The 22,521-nt window shown below is 36.5% G+C and overlaps 1 protein-coding gene across 3 annotated transcripts in view; it reads left to right on the top strand.

Annotated features, from left to right (window-relative positions):
* LOC129717566 (uncharacterized) overlaps positions 1 to 15,896 on the top strand; it is a 33,662-nt gene extending 17,766 nt beyond the window's left edge. Inside the window, exons 3-4 of one of the 3 annotated variants that reach the window (XR_008726701.1) lie at positions 13,491 to 14,747; positions 15,279 to 15,896. Coding sequence is in view for 2 of the 3 variants with exons in the window: in XM_055667554.1 (XP_055523529.1) it covers positions 13,491 to 14,320 (830 nt within the window). In the remaining variant the exon portion in view is untranslated. Of the gene's footprint in view, positions 1 to 13,490; positions 14,805 to 15,278 lie in introns of those variants that run through there. The other 2 variants (XM_055667555.1, XM_055667554.1) reach the window with 2 other exon arrangements.
* The last annotated feature ends 6,625 nt before the right edge of the window (positions 15,897 to 22,521 follow it).

Here is a 22,521-nt window from a genome sequence, read left to right as displayed (position 1 = left end):
TTTGGAATCAGAATGATGGGGTGCCGGCCGCTGTCGTAAAATTAACACCAACAAAAAGATGCATATTTGCAAGGTTTTTTCCGCTAGCAGCAGCATAAACATCGGAAACAGAAAGTGACAACAACAATAACAACAAAGTCAGATCGATTGTATCCGTTAGTGTCGACTGTGCTTGGGAAGAGAGGTAGTGATTGGCTGCGCGGTATGATTTAGATAATCGATATTAATTACCAATTTTTCAATAGTGTATCCAAACAATAGTTTGTTTTTGTTACATAAATTTAATCGTAAAAGAATTTCTGATCGATTGATGCCAAAACCTCGAAAACCTGATTATAGATGACTGCAAAATAAGCGCTCAAAACCTGACCACTTTTCTCTGGTTTTCCCTGGTTGAATTACTAGATTTTTAAATTCAGGGGCCTAACTTCGATATAGACGTTAGTCAACGTCAAAACTTCAACAGCAATCGAAACCATACCACCAACAGCAAAAGTAACAAGACAACGAATAGTAACTATATCAACAACAACCACAAGTTCACACACACTTACCAAAACGACCAGATCCGTGTCAATGGATCGGATAAACAATTACTGGCAACCGCCAAAGTTAAATTTGCCGGACCACCATCAACTATTGACCACCCAAATTTCATCAACTTCCGAAAGGGTGAAACCATAAACCCTTACCGTTCAGACAACCAGAACCAACATAATATTGAATCACCACCAACTGAGAACACTACTTCGTCAGCAACATTAGAATCGCACCCAACACCGTGGTCGCTCGACCCCATGCGTCCTTCTGTTGTCAACCTAACACAACAGTCAGCTGTTGGAGACGGGCGTTTTCTGAAAGCGCGTTTACGAGATCCAAAAATTATGCACCTCGTACGTCTCTACTTGCGTACATGCATGACAAAGACCCAACGGTTTGCTACGACGGTATGACGAAAACCAGCATACAAATTACTTTGGCATCAGAGGGTCTACCAGTAGCTGCGGAGGAGCTCAGGAAATTTTTCTTCGAGGTACATGAAGAATTCGGCGTACCGAAACAAGCGGCTTCCGAAGACCTTAATTCTTATAGGGGGGTAAGTGCCGACAAATTTTATAGACCGATTTTTCGGAAAGAATGACTCCTTTCGATGAGAAAGAGGTAAACAATTCTCAGTCAATCGACCTACTTCCCAAAATTTCTTCACTGAAACAGAATGCGAATGAAATTTTGATTTATTGTCAAAATTTCAATCGCATGAAAAGCCCTGCAAAAATGAAGGAAATTTATAAAAATTTACTTAGCGCATCCTTTTCTATTATTTTGCTACTGAAACCAGCTGGGATAAAAGTATAAAAGGTGAAGAAATTTTTGGTAGCGCCTATAATGCATTCAGAGATGATAGGAATTTTGTTGAGTCCCAAAAGAAGTCAGGCGGCGGAGTATTGATAGCTGTTTCGTCTAACTATAGTTCCGAAACTATCAAAACAACAAAAGTTAAGGAATTTGAGCATGTGTGGGTTAAATCACCCACAGCAGGTGAGATACACGTGTTTGACTCAGTGTACTTCCCTCCTGACCAGGCTCACAAAACCACTTATGAAACCTTCTTCTAAATTACTGAACAAATTTTGTCACAACTTCCTCTCGAAGCTAAAATCCATATTTATGGAGACTTTAATCAACGCCATGCAGATTTCATGAAGGACTCAGAAAATGAATGTATTCTTCTTCCAGTCGTTGGGGACAATGAAACACTGCAACTTATTTTTGACAAAACCGCAAATTTCGGACTGAACCAAATCAACCACATCAAAAATCAACAGAACTGTTACTTAGACTTTTTATTTACGAACATTTATGATGATTTCTGTGTGACTGAATCATTGAATCTTCTATGGAAAAATGAGGCGTATCACACGGCGATCGAATACTCTTTAGTTATACATGCGGACCAAAAACCCAGCGACTATGAATACGAGGAAGTCTTTGAATATGGAAAGGCAAATTATGAAAATATTCGCAATAGATTTAACAATGTCAACTGGCAATTTATTGTTAAGAATAGAGGAAATGTTGACGTGGCGGTGGATACTTTTTATGAAGTTTTATCTGATATAATCAAACAGGAAGTACCCCTGAAGAAAAGGAGACGTACTGAAAATACAAAAAATCCTGTCTGGTATAATAGTCATATTAAAAATTTGAAAAACCCTAAACAAAAAGCACATAAAATCTATAAAAGACACAACAATAGTGAAAATTTAGCAATCGGTTTGGATATATGTGATCAACTGAATCTTGCCATCAGTAATGCGTTTGATGAATATAATGCAAAAACTGAACTTGAAATAAAATCCTGTCCGAAGAACTTCTATAGTTACGTGAAAACTAAACTAAAAGCTGACAATTTTCCCTCTATAATGCATCTTGACTTGAATGTCGGTGATAACTCGGAAAGGATTTGCAATCTTTTTGCGAAATTTTTCCAAGAAATCTATACAACATTTTCTGAAGAGGATCGCGACCACGATTATTTTGCATTTTATCCAAACTTCTCGAGGGATATTGGTGTAAACCAAAATCATGTACAGGATATTTTTCAGGCGTTGAATAGCTTAGATGCCTCAAAAGGTCCTGGACCTGATGGAATTCCGCCAGTATTTATGAAAAATCTTGCAACGGAACTTACAGCTCCATTGTTCTGGCTCTTCAACATGTCACTGGAATATGGATGCTTCCCATCAAAATGGAAAAGCTTGTTTCTAGTGCCTATTTTCAAATCAGGCCGGAAATCCGACATACGTAATTATCGTGGAATAGCCCTAATTTCTTGCATTCCTAAACTATTCGAAGCAATACTAATGCTACTTTTCAAATTGCAAAAAATGGGACTTGAGCCAGAACTCCTGAAGTGGCTCGAATCATATTTAACCAATCGCCAACAAATAGTTAAATTTAACGGACAAAACTCAAATCCGATTCTAGTCACTTCTGGTGTCCCCCAAGGCTCTCATTTAGGACCTCTTCTTTTCATCTTGTACGTTAACGACCTTTCCTTTATTCCCAAAAAACTAAAAGTGTTAATTTATGCCGACGATATGAAGCTCTTTTTGGAAATAAGAAATGAAGAAGACATCAATGCATTCCAGAATGAAATATACATATTCTGCACATGATGTAAAAAAAGCTTACTAGAGTTAAATGTAAAAAAATGCAACCACATATCATTCTGTCGAAAAAGAACAACACCAAACATTACAATATCATTAGGAAACCAAACTGTAGCAAATTGTGAAAGAGTTAGGGACTTAGGAGTTGTCTTAGACTCCAAACTAACCTTCATTGACCACTACAACACAATAATCCACAAAGCTAATAACATGCTAGGATTTATAAAGCGCTTTTGTTACAACTTTCAGGTTCCGTATACTATCAAAACATTATATATAGCCTATGTAAGATCGATACTGGAATACTGCAGCATTGTATGCTCACCCTATACAATCACACACGAAGAAAGAATAGAATCAGTACAAAAGCAGTTTCTATTGTATGCTCTTCGTAAATTAGGTTGGACATCATTTCTCTTCCATCATATGAAGCTCGTTGCATGCTCATAAACATACAATCATTGAAAGAGCGTCGTGAATTCGCAATAGTGTCATTTGTAAACATCGTTTGACATCGTTTCGCAGCGCAATGATTCAGCTACACTTTTATCTAAGCTAAATTTCTACGCACCTCCTGAACAACTTCGAAATCGAAACACGTTTGCCACCAATCATTACCGCACAAATTATGCAAAATTCGGACCCTTGAATCGTGTGATGGCAACTTACAATCAATACTGCGAAACCATTGACTTTACAATGTCTCGGCATGAACTTAAACACTCTTTTAGCTCAATACGCAATCGCAACGCTTATTGAAAAAAAAAATAGTTTGTAAGTAAACATTGTATTAGAATATTGTATATTGTCTACTTCTGATTGACAAAATGAATAAAGATAAAAAGATTAAAATGATTGTTCGACTGCCAGCTAGCGCTGCAGTTAAATGATGATGATGATTTGTAGGCAGAATTTTAACCACAGAGAACAGACGTTCATCCTATTTTCAAAAGACGTGTAAAAATTCGAACCGTCATTTACCAGCAAGTGGTAATGCTCCCGCTACGTGGCGCTCTCGTCACTGACAAACCAAGCACTGATATCGATAAAATATTGATACGAGAATATTTATGCAATGCAACAGGGGCACCACAAGACAGATGTCGTTGGTATGTAAACGTATTTTGATTCAAATTTTAACACACGATTTCCAAATTTCTTTATATGAACATGAATGTCTGTTCTCTGTGTTTTAACCTATCAAGAATCTATTTGCAGTGATATCACGAGTTTACGTAGCGGGAAACTTTAAAAATTTAGATTTTTTTCGCTAAACAGTAGATTTAAACTAAGAAAATGCAATTCCAACACGCTATATGCCTACCAACTCCTGTAAAAACATAACCTCAAATTAGAAACTAAACCGGATTTCATTTATTTGCAATTTCATATGTATTTTTTTGACAGTAAGCAGTCTACTACATACTTAACTGCATAATGATTTCTCGGTAAAGTAAAATACCGAACTACTTGAAAACTTGTTAGTTTACCGTTGTTCCGTAAAAAAAATACTGAGAAATCGGAAACCGAACGTGTTTACCAAAATACCGTGAATTTTTTTACCGAAAAAATTCCGTAAAACAGAGAATTTACGAGTTCAGTAAACTAAAATACCGAAACCCGGAACCCTGACATCATTTGACCGAGATTTCGTCGAACAAAAAAGTTCTTACTGAGATTCCGTAAAACAGAACTGTCAAAATAACGAGTGCTTCACTAACAGTTTTGTTCGTGTTTCGGTGTAGATGTAAAACGAGCAGGTTTTGCGGCTGATTATTATTATGGAAAAATCTGCAGACTAACTTAAATATTGAGTGAGTATACTTATTTTTAGATCTTGTTTTTTGCTGCGAAGAATATTTGAAGACAAAGGATTAAATCAATTCTTTCTTCATTCAATTTTGTAGGTTATCGACTCGCTTCGCAGGATGGAAATTGCAGAGTGATAGCTGTTACTTTATTTCCTGGAATCAATACAACTGTCCCGTTTTCACTAATGCACTGTTTAGTTGAATCATTTCACTTAATAAATAATAAATTTATGTGTATATTTAATCGGTTTTGATCATATTCTAGGTTTATCTGGAAAAATCACGAAAAACGTACTTCAGTAAATTTTACCGAAGTTCTCGTAATAATTTGACAGTGAAATTTTCCAAATTCCGTAATTTTTTATTGAGTATTTCGGTAGAACATTACCGATAATCTCGTTAAAGTTTGACAGGTTTTCAATTTTTGGTTTTACAGAATCTCGGTATTTTGATGTACTTCAGTAAATTTTACCGAAGTTCTCGTAATAATTTGACAGTGAAATTTTCCAAATTTCGTAATTTTTTATTGAGTATTTCGGTAGAACATTACCGATAATCTCGTTAAAGTTTGACAGGTTTTCAATTTTTGGTTTTACAGAATCTCGGTATTTTGATGTATTACAGAGATCTCAGCTGTTGAAATCTCGGTAATGTATTCTACCGTACTCGTTGATAATATCTAAGTATGCAGATGCTGCTGAAAGTTTCTAACCAGCTGTATTCTTTTTGACGCCAAAAACATCCATTACGCAAATATCGCATGAAAGAACAGAACAAAACAGATAGGCAACATCAAACAAAACTTTGCACAGTGTTTTATTTTGCCGTATTCGTGCGATTAATTAAATAGCGTTTCAAATGTTGATTATACCCATAATTTATGTTCTGAGAAGTTTCAAGATATTCAAAAATACATCTTTAAATGTAGGAATATGAGTGATCAATCCACCTAAAAGTGAGATAGAAAATTTATTTTTTAACAGATTGAGATAGATGCATGATGTCTTCGGCAAAATTTTAGGTGATCTCAAAACAATAAACTTTGTCGAAGACACCATGCGTCTATCTCTAATATGTCACGAGCAACATAAAGTTTTCTATGAAGAGGTCCTGAAAATCACAATTTTCTTCATAACTTTTTTCTCAGATTTTTCCGAATTTTTAAACCTTCTACTAAGTTATCAGTCATCCCAATATGCATGTTTATGCTGAACATTGTTATTATTTATCTCCCAAAATAAAAAAGTTATTTGACATATTTCGATATTTTTGGGGATACTTTCACCTCAACCATCTCAAAATTACGCAATTTTATTTCTATTTCAAGCAGTAAATGTGGAGCAGACGATTGAAAAATGTACTAACTGGGGAAATAGTTAATTAGAAATTTACGAAAAATATAGTCCAGCAGGTGGGACTCGAACCCACAACTTCTAATCTCCGGTCAGATGCGTTTCCGATTACACCACCGCAAGACGTATAAAACGACCTCGCTAAATAGCTATTTTGTATCGCTTGCACACTTTATCGCACGTCATTATTTACTCAGTAGAGAGTATTGTTTTGGTGGCTGGCTATTTGTTTCGTGGCAATTTTACGCACGTGGCAGTTTCATACGATGAAATAACTATCCTTAGACTTTCAATTAAAGGTACACATTTTGGTATGTAAGAGTATGTAAGTAGCCTTTTCGCCTGTTTTTCAAAGCTATTCGGTGCCGATTTTTGTATAAAAAACTTAAAAATAAAGCAGTTTTGAGTTTCGAAAGTGGCCCCAAACGATCCTGAACTAAACATGCATGCATGGTTTGATAAGATTACAAAAAATGGAGAAAATGTTAGAAATAGATTAACTAAAAATTGAGTTTTTTCTTATATTCAGTTATATATTCAGTATTGTAAGCATATATTGACATTTCAAATCGCTACCCGTCAAATGAGCTGGCATTTGCGACGGGAATGTCCACGGTCCTTGCAAAAAAAAAGAATTAATATGGTCATTTGTCCACGGGGGGGTTTAATAATCGTTAAAAATCTGTCCACGTGGTATGTGGATGGCCCCTTAAAACATTTTCGGAAGACTCGAAATCTCTGCTCGCTCCTTTTGAAATCGGGGAAGAAGAATAAATTGAATTTTGAAAAAAGCTACTATTTGCATCCACGCTTACAATACTGAATATACAACTGAATATAAGAAAAAACTCAATTTTTAGTTAATCTATTATTTATATAATATTTATTTTATAATATCTAACATTTTCCCCATTTTTTGTTATCTCATAAAACATGCATGCATGTTTAGCTCAAGATCGGTCGGGGCCACTTTCGAAACTCAAAACTGCTTTATTTTTTAATTTTTGTATACAAAAATTGGCACCGAATAGCTTTGAAAAACAGGCGAAAAGGCTGCTTACATACTCTTACATACCAAAGTGTGTACCTTTAATTGAAAGTCTAAGGATAGTTATTTCATCGTATGAAACTGCCCCGTGCATAAAATTGCGTAATTTTGAGATGGTTGAGGTGAAAGTATCCCCAAAAATATCGAAATATATCAAATAACTTTTTTATTTAGGGAGATAAAAAATAACAATGGTCGGCATAAACATGCATATTGAGATGACTGATAACATAGTAGAAGGTTTGAAAATTCGGAAAAATCTGAGAAAAAAGTTATAAAAAAATTGTGATTTTCAGGACCTCTTCATAGAAAACTTTATGTTGCTCGTAATATATAAGAGATAGGAACATGATGTTTTCGGCAAAGTTTATTGTTTTGAGATCACCTAAAATCTTGCCGAAGACACCATGCGTCTATCTCAATTTGATAAAAAAATAAATTTTCTATCTCACTTTTAGGTGGATTGATCACTCATCTTTTTACATCTAAAGATGTATTTTTGAATATCTTGAAACTTCTCCGAACATACATTATGGGTATAATCAACATTTGAAACGCTATTTAATTAATCGCACGAAAACGGCAAAATAAAACACTGTGCTCTGCTGCAAATCCTAGCCCACGCTTTCGCATCCGTTTTTCGCTGTTCCTCCATCCTACATTGATTTTACAGTGCATCGTTCGAACAGTTCGCTCTAATAGTTTGAACATGCAACAAAAATGTATTCTTTTTTTGCTTCAATGACCAGACATCCCAGCTGGTCTCGAAATACGATGCTACCCTAACAAGCCAGGCATTGTAGGTTCGAGTCTCGACTCGGAAGACCGTTAGTGTTAGTAGGATCGTAGCGCTAGCCCTGAATCGTCCTTTACACTTAACAGTTAGGTGCGATGTACTTGTAAAATAAACAGAAGGTCGAGTTCCGAATCGGAATGTAGCACCAAGGCTTTGCTTTTGACCAGACAAAAAGGTAATACTAAATCTATCAAAATCATGTTAAGACAGGACCGCATTCAAGAGATTTTTCAAGCTGGAATTCAGTAACAATTCACAATCAATAAAGCAAAGCAAAGCCTTGGTGCTACATTCCGATTCGGAGCTTGACCTTTTGTTTACTATACACAGACTTCGCAGCCAACCGTTAAGTGTACAGGACAATTGCGGGGCTAGCGCTACGATCCTACTGTCTCTCCCGAGACAAGACTCGAACCTACGACGACTGGCTTGTTAGGCCAGCATCGTACCTCGAGACCAGCTGGGGAGGCGTCAATTCACAATCAACATGAATGAAAAAATTAAACTGAAAATCTCTCAACCATTCAAATTTGGCTCAACAAAATTTCTTGGATCGACACCCCGCGACTGTTGAAACCATTTTAACTAGTTATTTGAATTACTTAGATATTTTCGTTGGAGTTGGAAACCGAATTTCTCGACTAACGACAATAATTTTTATTACACCCAACATTGCGAGTAATGCATATTAAACGCGCTATACACAGCACTGCTTGCAACATAAGTAGGGACAGTGGTAAATCGCGATTTCGCGGAAGCCGCGAATTCCGCGAAATCCAGCATCGGCCGCGAAATTATCAAAAATCCGCGAAATGCCGCGAAAACCAACAATACGGACAAATCTAAAGATCAATAGGCACCTCGATGGCAACGGGAGGCCTTTTCCTACGCAACCAATAAGATGGAATAGTACTACTGCTCTCTTACAACGAGATTTTGTCAGCCTGGGTTGAATTGTTTTCGGACGGCTCAGTTACTAGATCCTCTTTGAGCAAAGTTTTGGCGATAGGGGACCTGCATGATAAAATTTCCGAGTGTGCGAAATCGAAGTTGCAAGATATACCTACTTAGTTCAAGTAGCAAGCATTTTTGCATTTTAATAATTTTGGAAAGTATTCGAAACGCGGACGGTTTTTTGAACTTTTCCGGTTGGCAAATAAATATTTATCGATTCCTGGAAACTCGATAGATGCGGAATGCAGCGTGAGTCAGAATAACTGGAATAGTACGTGCCTGCTGACACCCAAATATGATTTAAGACAATTTGACACAGTAGTCCGTACTGCAAAGAAATCATGAATCGTACTGTTAAGTTACCGTATATTAAATTGAATGAAACGGTTTTTTTCATTTTTTTTACCAAAAAATGGACTTTATTTGGCGTTTTCTAAAGAACGGGTTGCCGCGAAATTACCGCGAATTTTGAATATTCTCTATTTTGCCACCCGCGAATTTTCAACTTTTTTGCCGCGAATTACCACTGTAAACATAAGGTACAATGTAAAAAACGATTGTTGGATATATGAAAACGATATCAAGATATTCGGTTTTCAACTTGAGCAACAATGAAATTCATTTTAAAAAATGTACATAAAAAACATTGCACGTATGCGGGTGGTACTGTACGATTATCATGAAAAGGCACTGTCGCTATACCAGTACCGGAGAGAACAAAGAAATCTCTCGACGAAAGAGCGTCGAAGGTCGCACACTCTCTTTGCTTTTGTGTGAGAACAAGAGAGAGCGAAATAATTCTTCACCACGAGCAGTTATGAATGGTATGAGTGTGATAAAATTTTGAGTGTAAAATGCGTTCTCTCCACCGCTAGATGTCGATACTAAAAATAAAGAGATTTTGTCTCGTTTTTGGTTCTTTAGTTGAACGGATGTGATATCAGCCTTGGCTAAAAATTGAATCTATCATTATTTTCCTAGTTCTAAAGCTCAAATCCAGAAGTCGCACGGTCGTTTTCAGTTTTGCGTTAAATCGCCAATTAGCAAAATCGATTTATCGTGCATAATCCGCCAGATGAAAATGATAACTAAATGGCAGCACCGTATAAGAATATTGAAAATTGGATTGCCCACCGTACAAAGATATTAAAAAAAAAGATGACAGGACCATACAAGGATATTGAAAAAAATGCTTCACCTTTGGTCACCTTGCCGTCGTTATCAAATGAGCCGTTGCGGAACAGAGTGGTCTAAAGACCATTTGTTTTCAAAAAAGAGTTTTTTACATAAACCGCATCTACTCAAGAAGCTGAAGTTAGGAGACTAGAAAAATTTCGAAAAATCGAACCTTGAAGCTGATTTATACCGTGTTGAAATTTCGTCCGAAGCAGAATGGGCGTTTTGTTTCGGAACAGAGTGGTCTTTGTATATAAACCGAGGTAATACCATCATGTAACATGTAACATATTACATGTGATGTGTAACTTGTCACTTGTCCTGTAACATGTTACACGTGATTTGTAACATGTTACATGTAATGCAACACGGAAAATGTAACATGTCAAAAATCATGTAATATGTTACATGTTGTGTTACATGTAATGTTACCCGTCACATGTTACATGTGACATGCCATGTACATCATTAAACATGTGACACTAGCCATTTTGTACGAGTTAACGTCATTTTTATTTATGTTTTTGTACATAGACCACTCTGTGCCGAAACGATACGAGGATTCCAGTAAAATATATATGAAGTCAGAGTGGTCTATGTACATTGGTATGGTAAAATCACTTATTTCGCCAAAAAAATGGTAATTTTATGTAATCACATGTTAAACCACTTCATAACCTTTATATTAGAACATTTTGTTTGAAAGAATCCGTTGAACAAAATTTTATTCAGAGATTTTTCGAAAATTGCTTCTCCTGACAAATTTGCTCGATGAACATAGACCACTCTGTTCCGCAACGGCTCAAATTACCAGTATACAAATTAGTTGGGCTTTCGTTAACGCGCAGCGACAATCGTGTCCGCTGCATACTGCGAGAGTCAGGTATCTTGTTCTAGTCAGCTTCGGAAAAACCAAATTCGTTTCATCTTGATATTAGGGTTTTTAACAATTGTATTTATATTTTTTGATTAATTTTTTTTACATTGGCATCTGCAAGAAAATACTACTTTTCATAAGCTTACTTGTAATTGAACAACATTATGCAAACATTAATTGCTGAGGATAATGTTGTTTGATACTTTAGCCCGGTTTATTTTCGAAGATAACAGACAGATGACTTTCAAATGACGCATTTTCGCAGGTTTTTGATATCTCGAAACTGTTCAAATTTGGTGGTTCTACTTACTTAAATAGACCTGAATGGAATTTTAACATGTTCAAAAAATTCTATGTCAGTTTCAAATTTTCTGCAAATGTACATTTTCGACTAGAAACTGTAATTTTTTATCGTTGCTATTCCCACGAACTTGTAAATGCAGGAAAATATTTTATGTGACATCTTCGCTTGGCAGTTGTGAGATACGGAAAGTTAAAACTAACAAGATGCTGCTTTGGAATCGGTGCGTGAGCTTATTGGTATTGACGAAAATTGACTGTATTAGGATGAAAAGTATTCATCAATATTTAAGAGATTTTTTTTTTTCTAAAATAGAAAGCTGCAAATAAATAATCAAAATATAGACCCTGTTCGATATCGGCAACACGCCAAAAATATTTCTGTTGCCAAAATCGAGCCATGCCAAAAATGAACGGTTCCTTTTCATGACCTTTTTTTCCTTTTTAAGTGGCCTATGACGACCTTAACAGAAGATATGGCCACCAATGAACTAGTTTTAGTTCCGAGTCGTTATATATGCCGCTTCATGAGTTTGACCTCAATAATTTGGGACTATCCGGAACTCAACGAGGATAGGTCCGCATGTGACCTATGACCTAGATACTTGATATGGCCACACGAGTAATTAGAGACATAGTACGGTTCTTAATACTGAGAATCAACATACATTTCTGTTGGAGAATGTTGAGCTGGTTGAAAAAACAAGTAAACTAAAAAATATGATTAAACATAATCGCTCGTTTTTGGGACATGTGTACCAAAAGTAAATGGAATGTCTCCTGGATTATTGAAATGTTCAATTTTGTTGCTCTATTTTTTATGGCAAAATGGTGCTTCTCCAGTAACCTTCAATATTATTTTGGAATGACTTCAAACCAATTCAACAACGCACCTTTTCGAGGATACCAATAATTGAAAAAAAAAGAGTGTTTAAAGAGGATTAATATCGAAAATCACCGCTTCACACCATAGAAGTGATTACCCCAATCGAGTGTATTTCCAAACCCATTGCATGAAATACATGGACATGAGACTAGCTGTCGTAATTCTACGTTAACTTTGCGGTAGTGTCTCGTACACAACATTTTAAACTATTTTCTGTTACGGAAATTTGAACGTAAATAAAAAAATAATCAAGTTTTGAGTGAATTATCAACAAACCAATGAATTGATTGAGAAAGAAAATTGTTATAAATGTTTCAAACAACAACTACAAGCAAACATTGGTTAACCTATAAGAATGGGCATGTTTTGTCATTTATCTTTTCGCTTGTCGCATTTTCATGTCAGGTACCATACATTGTTGGTTTAAAATATTTATGATAGAACAAAGCTTTTTGCAAAGAAATGTTCTAATGATTGTAAATTTCACATTTTGTGAATCTATTTCATTAACAGTAAAATGGCCCTTACACACCAAGGGGTAAGACGATGAGTAAATTTGAATTTTCCCTAGTTTTTCTGAGATAATCTAAAAAATAAAGAGCAAATCAGAGTAACTCTCATGTTTCTGAATATCCGTGCTTAAACTTTTTTCCAACCGCGAATATAAACATTAATGTTGCTCAGTCTCACCCTTCATATATTTATCTTGTTCTCAAGCTACTCAAAGATGTGAACCATCAGAGAACTTCGGAGTAATATTGAGTAAATTATAGTTACCCCCAAGCATACGATTAACTCAGTTAAAAGCTGTCTTGCTCTTAGTTACACACTTATATTTTATTTCTGAGAACTCAAGAGCTGATATATTCAGCGAAATATTTTACAAGCTTTCGGCAGAATTTTCAAGAACTTCGGCAAACAAAATGACAATACATGCTGGTTTACGGTAGATGGATATATTTGCGGAATATTCGTCGAAATATATTACAAACATTCGTTAAAAACTTCCCCGAGCTCGATCAGCTGTTGGGAAGTTTGCCGAGATAAATTAAATATGTATGTAACTATTTTTGTTTTAAATCAATTTTAATATTCATACCAATTGATATTTTTTTAGCGCTTGTGGAATCACCGAGACGAAATGAAAATGTGGCCGATCAAACAGACTGCAGAAGTGTTAACGAAGTATCGAACAATGTTATCAATTTAAGAGCACGCAAGTCCACAGCACGATTAACATCTACGGTAGTACAGAAACAAATAATTTTGCCTTCAATAAAAAACGAAACCGATTCCGATACACTTGGAAACGAAACTGTCAAAGCGTCGACATCTACTTTTAAAGCCAGCGATACTTCCAGCAGAATCAACATCTCTGCAAAAGCAAAAGAGTTTCAACTCGTTCCAGGTGCCAATAGTCGCTCAAATAGGCTATATTTAGTCTATCAAAATTATCGTTACAGTGTGAATGGCAGTAATAATAAAGTTTGGAAATGTACTCATCATGCTCCAATTTGCTGTAAAGCAGTTGTGATGTTAGATAGAGGACGTGTGCTTGAACTTAACAACCATGTACATAATCACCCACCACCCAAAATAAATTCACGAAAAAGAGAAGTGAAATCTAAAAATAACAAACGCATTGGGTCAAAATCAACTGACAACATAAAAATTTCGATGGTTTTGAAGAAAGAGAAGCAATTACCTAAAAGAGTTACCAAACAAAGTCAAACATCGCTCAAACAACAATCTAATGATTGGTTCATTAAAGCAAATCGGAAAACAGTAGATGGATTCACATATACATTTTGCGGACTGGGAAAAAATGGAGTCATACGCTTAAAATGCATTACAAAAGGTTGTTCAGGAAAATTATACATGTACACTCATGGAAACTTGTTACGAGCCACCAAGGAGCACAATCATGCACCACATGTATCGGATTGATTATTGGCGCTGACGACTCTGCTGATATTGGTTTGCTTTCTGCTTGCGAAAGTGAAAGAAAGAAATATTTTTGCTTGTGTTTTCACACATAGATTGACAGTTGCATATGAAAATTCGCGTAGGAGCGAACAGTCTTAAAGATCTCTTTTACTTGTGTCAGGGCCAATTGTCATAAACTCAAACACATACTATGTTCCCGCTAACACAAATGTATTCCCTGATTTCTTTAGAGTAGTGAGGGGCGAAAGTGCACATTGGTCTTTTAAAACATACGAGCAAAATTAACTGGCAACATTGTATGAATTTGCAGCACTACAGATCATTGCACGGTGACGTCGCGAATGACAAGATGAAAGAGATTCGACAGTGGTCGCGGGGTTGTTTACGTAGACTTGTGAAATTTTTCGGCTCGTGTGAAAATGCGGAAGTATGTTGTTAAAAATTGCGTTTACAAGAATAAACCAAAAGATTTGTTATTTTGTTATTTTGACTTTCCATCCAATTTCCACAAACGACACCTAAACAATCTGAGTGTTGAACGAAGAAAACTTTGGTTCAATGCTCTGCACTGCCGTTCCAAGCATAATTGTCCCAGCGTGCATAAGGTTTCTGTAGAACATGGGACAACTATGCTTGAAACGGCAGTGCAGCTGCAGGAAAACTTTTGGTGGCGAACTCTGCATTTTGATTTCGGTGATTGCTTCTCCAGTTTTTGGAGGAGACTTAGGGAGACTTGATCAGGGGCCTATAAACGTCAACATTTTGCCTACCAACCATAAATTCATCACGGCGGTAATATTTCATTTCAAATGCTTACAAAACTTATCTTATTCATTGAAAGTGCACATTGTACTGAAAACAAATGTTGAGCTCTTGTTTTTTCGCATCTAAAACGACATTCACTCTAGAATAAGTCTACCGACAAAATGGGACGTTTACTCTATTTCACTTGTTCTAGGGCAAACCAACCAAAAAGTGGGTACCAGAAACGCTGGTACCAGAATCAATGAGTGGTAGATGGAAAATGTATGGAGTTTGACAGCCACAAGAGCCCCCTGGACTTGATTGATCAAATAGTCTAAGATTTGGTCTGCGGCTTAGATGATTGAAACCTAGATATCCAACTTAAACAACAATACGAGCAACAAAAAGTGGCGCCCCTCCGAAATGGCGATTGGGTGAACTACATTTCATGAGCACACCTAGAAAAATATTATGGTATTTTCCATCATTTCAAGCATAGTTTTTAGTTCCAATCGAAGTAAAAATCAGACAAGTGAACCAGCTAAAAATTTTCGCTAGCAAATCAATCGGGAAAACCTGGTTGTGTACTGAAGTTCCATGTAAAGCGAAATTCTCGAGTTTTCGCATCGAGTGAAGCGAAAATCAGACGAAACTGTCAGAATAATATATGAATGAAATAGCTAACTTTGCAATAAATAAAATCTTATGCTCAGTAACTAAAAATATCTAAATAGACTAACAAACCCATCGCGGCACTGGTCATGCTAATAATTTTGCCTTAGCCATGTTTTACATTTCAGTTGCAAATTGTTGTTTCTGGTCTTTATACACATATACGCTTTCTAGTCTTGATTTACAGACCATATTAGACACTGTAATTAGACGAGTCGATCTATGTTTGTTCCGGGTAAATTCCCTTCTGATGGCACCTCCAGTCAGGTTAGGTAACTTTCCATTAAGTTTTCCTCAGCTAGCCGTTTGCCTTATTAAAACCCGTTTGTTCTAGGATAGAAATATATTTCTATGTACTATTTTTGAAATGCTCTTAAAAATTACATTCAGCACTCAGTGTCGTCAACTAGGTGGAGTTTCATGTACCAGGCGGTCCACTTAATCTCGGCGTAGCTAGTCATTTAGTAAGGCCTCCTAATTCTCCTAAACTAGATACATGCAAAAAAATAAGGAAAATACTATTTCGGTGCGATTCCAAGGTTTCTGGAATGCGGAGGTGCTTCTGGAATTTATCGATTTGTCCATCACTTTTGTCTCCGACTTCCACGGACGCGCCCGATTCGTTTTTATTTCCCAATAATTCAACTTTAAACTGGGCTACGCGATTCGGGAAATGAAGATCTGTAAAAATGATTGGATTATATATTGGAAATACTAATTCAGTGCAAACATGACCATATAGAAAACTCGGTTAAAAACACCATACAAATCTAGTCAAACTAACGCCACAGACTAACAGACGTAACACTGGAACCTAGCTCCATCGCCACAAAAAACGTTCATTTCAAATTTTCAATCGAATAACAATCATCGCGCGAAAACGTCGTCTGGGGCGCTGTCATGCAATCTCATACATATTCTGCAGCTCCCCATTTGACACATGCAGTAACGCTGGCGCTGATGTCGAAATACATGACGCAGCGCGAACACAACAGCAGATGGTGCTAGTGTTACTAACGTAAAGTACTGAAATCATCCAAACGATGATTTTATTGAAAATTTGTTCGATGTGTTATGTCTGTTAGTCTGTGCTAACGCTCTTGAAAAGTATAAAGTTCCGTGCTATTTTTCTGTGTGAACAAATCTGGCCAAAATAATCACCAAAATGGTAGAAAGTATCATGATTTTTCCGTGTGGACATGTTTTTGTTCACTCAACGGCTTACAGATGGCGAACTTCATAGTGTTGCCTTACGATTATATGCAATGAAGCCCAACTTTAGGGATACCATCCGTCCTGATTTAGCAGGACATGTCCTGATTTTGGGACCCGTTTGGATCGTCCTGATTTATTTTTAATATTTTAGCATTTGTCCTGATTTTTCTGAATGATGCTGGATGTTCAGAAATGTTGAAGATTGTTCAGTACTTTAACTTTGACTCTGGAAAGAAACAGACTCATTTTGAATGATTTTTTTTCTATGGTTGAATTTTTGAAATTGTCTAGTCGTTGCAATCCTCAACCACAGACTAACAGACGTAACACTGGAGTCTATCTCCATCGCCACAAAAAAACGATCATTTCGAATTTCCAATCGAAAAACATTCATCGCGCGAAAACTCCGTCTGGGGCGCTGTCATGCAATCTCATACATATTTTGTGGTTTCACATTTGACACACGCAGTAAGGCTAGCGCTGATATCAAAAAACATGACGCAGCGCGAACACGGCAGCAGATGGTGCTAGCACAGACTAACAGACGTAACACTGGAACCTAGCTCCATCGCCACAAAAAAACGATCATTTAAAATTTCTAATCGGATAACTGTCATTGCGCGACAACGCCGCTTGGGGCGCTGTCATGCAATCTCATGCATATTTTGTGGTTCCCCATTTGACACATGCAGTAACGCTAGCGCTGATGTCTAAATACATGACGCAGCGCGAACACGGCGGCAGATGGTGCTAGTGTTACTAACGTAAAGTACTGGAATCATCCGAACGATGATTTTATTGAAAATTTGTTCGAAGTGTTATGTCTGTTAGTCTGTGGTGCTAGTGTTACTAACGTAATGTACTGAAATCATCCGAACGATGATTTCATTGAAAATTTGTTCGACGTGTTATGTCTGTTAGTCTGTGCCTCAACTATCTGACTTTCGGGTCCCAAAGCTATCCAGCTTTTTATGTACCATAATGGCGGTCGCTATGATGCGTGTTCTTAATAAGGCAATCCACGAGACAGTTTCGATCAGCTGATTTCAGTATGTTTGCAACTTTTGACAGCTATATGTATGTTCGATCGGTCGCAATTTGGATGCAATCCGGGTCGAAAGGCGTGAAAAACAAATGTTATCCGACCGGTAGCTCTAGTGTCGCGATTGCCAATCCTTCATACAAGAATAAAAATCACTTGATATCATTACCGACATTTGCAGCTTGAGAAACAACAATAATAACAAACGTACAAGCAGTGCGAACCTCTCTGCTAACGTCAGTTTTTGGATTTCTAAGAAATTTACAACACATATGTTGCAAGATTTATTTTTCTTTTGATAAAATTTGTTAGACTTCAAATTGACGTAAGCAGAGTTGTCAAAAGGGTGGGTGAGTTAATACGAACATTGTGTTTTAGCGTTCGCCATTATGGCGCGTAAAAAGCTGGATACCAGTTTTAATATATCATTTGAAAAAGCCGCGTTTTCTGAGTAAAAAGTGATTTTAAAAAAAATGTTTATCGTTTTCCTTCGCTTTTTGAATGAAGAATAAAAAACTGGTCGGAAGGTCTTAAATGACATTTCGCACACGTACGGTATATGGGAGAACTGTCATTTAAGGTATTTCGAGCAGTTTGTTATTCTTCATTTAAAAATCGAAAGACAACAAAACACATTTTTTTTAAAATCATGTATTGCTCAGAACATCGCACTCTTTCAACTGATATATAAAAATCAGAAAAAAAACCTAGAGAACTTAAGGACCCAATTTTAAACCGTTTACGTGTGCTGCAATTTTTAGGTATCTATTAACGCCTAATGAAGTGCAAATCTCAAATTACGAGTTTTATTTATTGATACCTCAAAAAAAGAAAACGCCTCATATCAAATTTGTACCGGGAAAAAAATTGTCCTGATTTTTAACCCCGACCGAATGGTAACCCTACCCAACTTGGATATCTATTTTTCTATGCTGAAGAGTATCGCGTTGCTCGAAAAAATATTCATCGCAAACAGTTTTTGTATTCATTGTTGTTTTACAAAATATTTTCGTTCGTTTTTACTAAAATAATAAATTTCATAAGCTTTAAGTAATAATCATGCTAGCGTACTTCGATTATTAAACTTGCGCTTCTCTGGATTTAAGGCTTTGGTTAAAACTTCGAACACAATTCATCACGGTCGAACTCAAAACTCTGAAAAAGCTTTTATACAACGGCAAATCGAAAAAAACAGACTCGAAAAATTAGTATGTATAATATTTGTACATTCAGTATTCCTGAAGTTACTAAAAACTTCGTTTGAGTCATGCATGCGTTACAACAAGAAGATAGTTACACGCTATCAGAAAACGACGCATGTTCATGTTCTCTGTTTTGAGAGTAGTATTCGTTTCTCCCTCCCGGATTTTTTCCATAGACCTTCCTATCTGCGCTAGTATTAGTGGTCGATTTCACTAATACAAGTTTAATTTTGGTTGCAAAAATCAACACGCTGGTAGTAACAAAAAATTTCCTCCTGCCCCGAGCTTTTATTCAAGTTGTAAGCCGATTTTTAGTTTTATTTCATCTGGTTTTCCACTAAAACAAAGTTTTTTAGAATAGGTAACACTAATGAACTAGCACAGACTAACAGACGTAACACTGGAACCTAGCTCCATCGCCACAAAAAAACGATCATTTCAAATTTCTAATCGAATAACAGTCATCGCGCGAGAACGCCGCCTGGGGCGCTGTCATGCAATCTCTCATACATATTTTGTGGTTCCCTATTCGACACATGCAGTAACGCTAGCGCTGATGTCGAAATACATGACGCAGCGCGAACACGGCAGCAGATGGTGCTAGTGTTACTGACATAAAGTACTGGAATCATCCGAACGATGATTTTATTGGAAATTTGTTCGAAGTGTTATGTCTGTTAGTCTGTGAACTAGGATTCATAGGTGCAATATTTTTCGAAATTTAATATCAGCTGATTTTTTGGTTGAAAACAAATCGATTTTATTAGGATGCAGACTAAGCCTGTATTAGTGAGATCTGGCGTAGAAAGCTCTATTGAACTACACTAAAAATATTATTCACGTTATAATTAGGGATCATTCAAATAATACATAACGCGCTCAGGGGTGGGGGGTATTCAGTGAAGCGTTATATTGCGTGTGGCAAACATGTAAAATTGCGTTACACGGGGGTGGGTGGGTATTGAAAATTGACAAATTTCGCGTTATGTAATATTTGAATGAACCCTAATTATAACGTGAATAATATTTTTAGTGTAGTTCACCGGAAAAGTTTGTGAATATTTTCCACTGTCATTTTCACGTAGATTTTATGTGATTGTCATTTGAATTCATCATGAACTGGTGAGATGATTTATCCTATGAATCTTATGCAGTAGACATATGCATTGCATGTGAGTTTCACGTAGAATTTAACTACCGGTAAAGTGAAAAGCATTTGATTGTCTGATAGGTTCTACGTTTTATACAACGTATAATTTTCAATTGTGGTTTCCCAAATTCTTCAGAGACTAGGAATAGTTTTCAGAAATCATCCAAATATGTTGCTTGATAAGTCACACGGGCATGCAAAATCACCAATTCGTAAATGAATTAAGTTTATTAAGTTTATGTTAAGGAAATTCCTCGCAAGTTGAACTGAATCTGTGTGAATACTCGATGCCGGATTCTTATGGTTTTTCTAAAGCTCACTTATTGGGAAGTCATCGAGGAATTCCTTTCATGTTCGAAGACTGAATCAGACAACAGCTTCGCCATTTTGATTTCTGTGTATTTTCGCACGGAGAGTTCACGCGATACTTCATTCTGTTTGACGTTGCCAGGTTGACGTAGATGCTACGTGATAAAACATAGTGATTTTTACGTAGATGTTTTGTTTGTCACATAAATCATACAAAATGACAGAAAATGAATAGAGCTTTCTGACAGCTCAGTCCTGACAGCACTTTGTAGGCCTCATTTTCCATCCGACTTACACGGTGTAAAGTGCACCAATACATGCACGATTGGAAAGGTCTATAAGTACAGGAAATTCACGTAACAATAACGTGAAAAATATTTTGAGTGTAGGACAAAGTGTTGGTACAAGCGGATGACAGCCCTATCTAAACTTTACACGTTTGACAAGGCAACATATATCAGATGTCAGACAGATGTCACGGATCCTGCTGATGATGATGTTGCTTTTGCGTGCGTTATGTCAGCGGTTCCGAGCTTTCTGTCAAAATTTCATTCATGAATTGAGTTCAGAAACGTCTCGTAAAATGGTCTATTTAAAAATAACGCCCCGAGGCAGACGCCCAGCAAAAATTCCATAGACATCACTTTTGTCGGGAAGACTCTTCACTCATTCAAAATAGAAAGAGATAGCATGTTGCCATCCCCTTGGTGGGGTAGCTACATCGCAAGAACGAAAACGACATTATTTGCATTGCTTGCTGGCTGACATCTCTATCTTACTTGCATTGCTTGCTGGCTAACATCTCTACTTTACTTGCATTGCTCCGTTGAGAGGGTTGAGGTTGAGAGTTATTTATTTTGCATCTTTAACATCATCAACGTCATTCGCGTTGACGGTGTTGCTGATATTTGTTTGGTTTTTGCATGCGAGAAAGAAGGAAGGAAATATTTTTGCTTTTGTCATCACGCACATTTTGACAATTACATATGAGTGTTCACGTAGGTGCGAACAGCCTTCAAAATCTCTTTCAACGCGAATAACCCGAATTGTGGACTTGCGGATCCCACTGACAGAACTGAATTTTGTTATGCGTATGAAAGGTATGAAAAGTGTCGAGGATATGCTATCCCTTTCTCACACAAGCAGATATGGTAGTTCTTTCGATAAATATCAGCTTGTGTATCATGTGCGTCATGTGTCATGCTACTTGATGCCCCAGGTATAAATGATAGATCCTAAAGGTATGTTATTCACGTCGATGCATAAGTATTATAGAGCTTTCTACGCCAGATCTCACCAATACAGGCTTAGTCTGCATCCTAATAAAATCGATTTGTTTTCAACCAAAAAATCAGCTGATATTCAATTTCAAAAAATATTGCACCTATGAATCATAGTTCATTAGTGTTACCTGTTTAAACAAACTTTGTTTTAGTGGAAAACCAGATGAAATAAAACTAAAAATCGGCTTACAACTTGAATAAAAGCTCGGGGCAGGAGGAATTTTTTTGTTACTACCAGCGTGTTGATTTTTGCAACCAAAATTAAACTTGTATTAATGAAATCGACCACTAATACTAGCGCAGATAGGAAGGTCTATTGAGCGTTATGAACTTTTTCCAATTTTGTATAAGATTTAAAATGATTATTATTTAAAAGTTTAGTTTAAAAACTTATAAAACATACTTTCATGAAAAGTTATAGAAATGATGTTGAAACATGTTTTATTTGAGAGAAATACATAAACATGCTGGGGTTTAGGTAAAATATGCTGTTTTTCATCATTTTGCCGGAAACCTTTTTGCACTTTTCGTTTTCTTTCCTGTGCTATAATGGCGCTTCTATATAGAGTCGCTTATGTTTCACA

Source organism: Wyeomyia smithii, chromosome 1, assembly GCF_029784165.1.
Source record: "Wyeomyia smithii strain HCP4-BCI-WySm-NY-G18 chromosome 1, ASM2978416v1, whole genome shotgun sequence".
NCBI classification, from domain to species: Eukaryota; Metazoa; Arthropoda; class Insecta; order Diptera; family Culicidae; genus Wyeomyia; species Wyeomyia smithii.
Note: the sequence above shows the minus strand (reverse complement) of the source record. Positions and strands in the feature narration are given on the sequence as shown.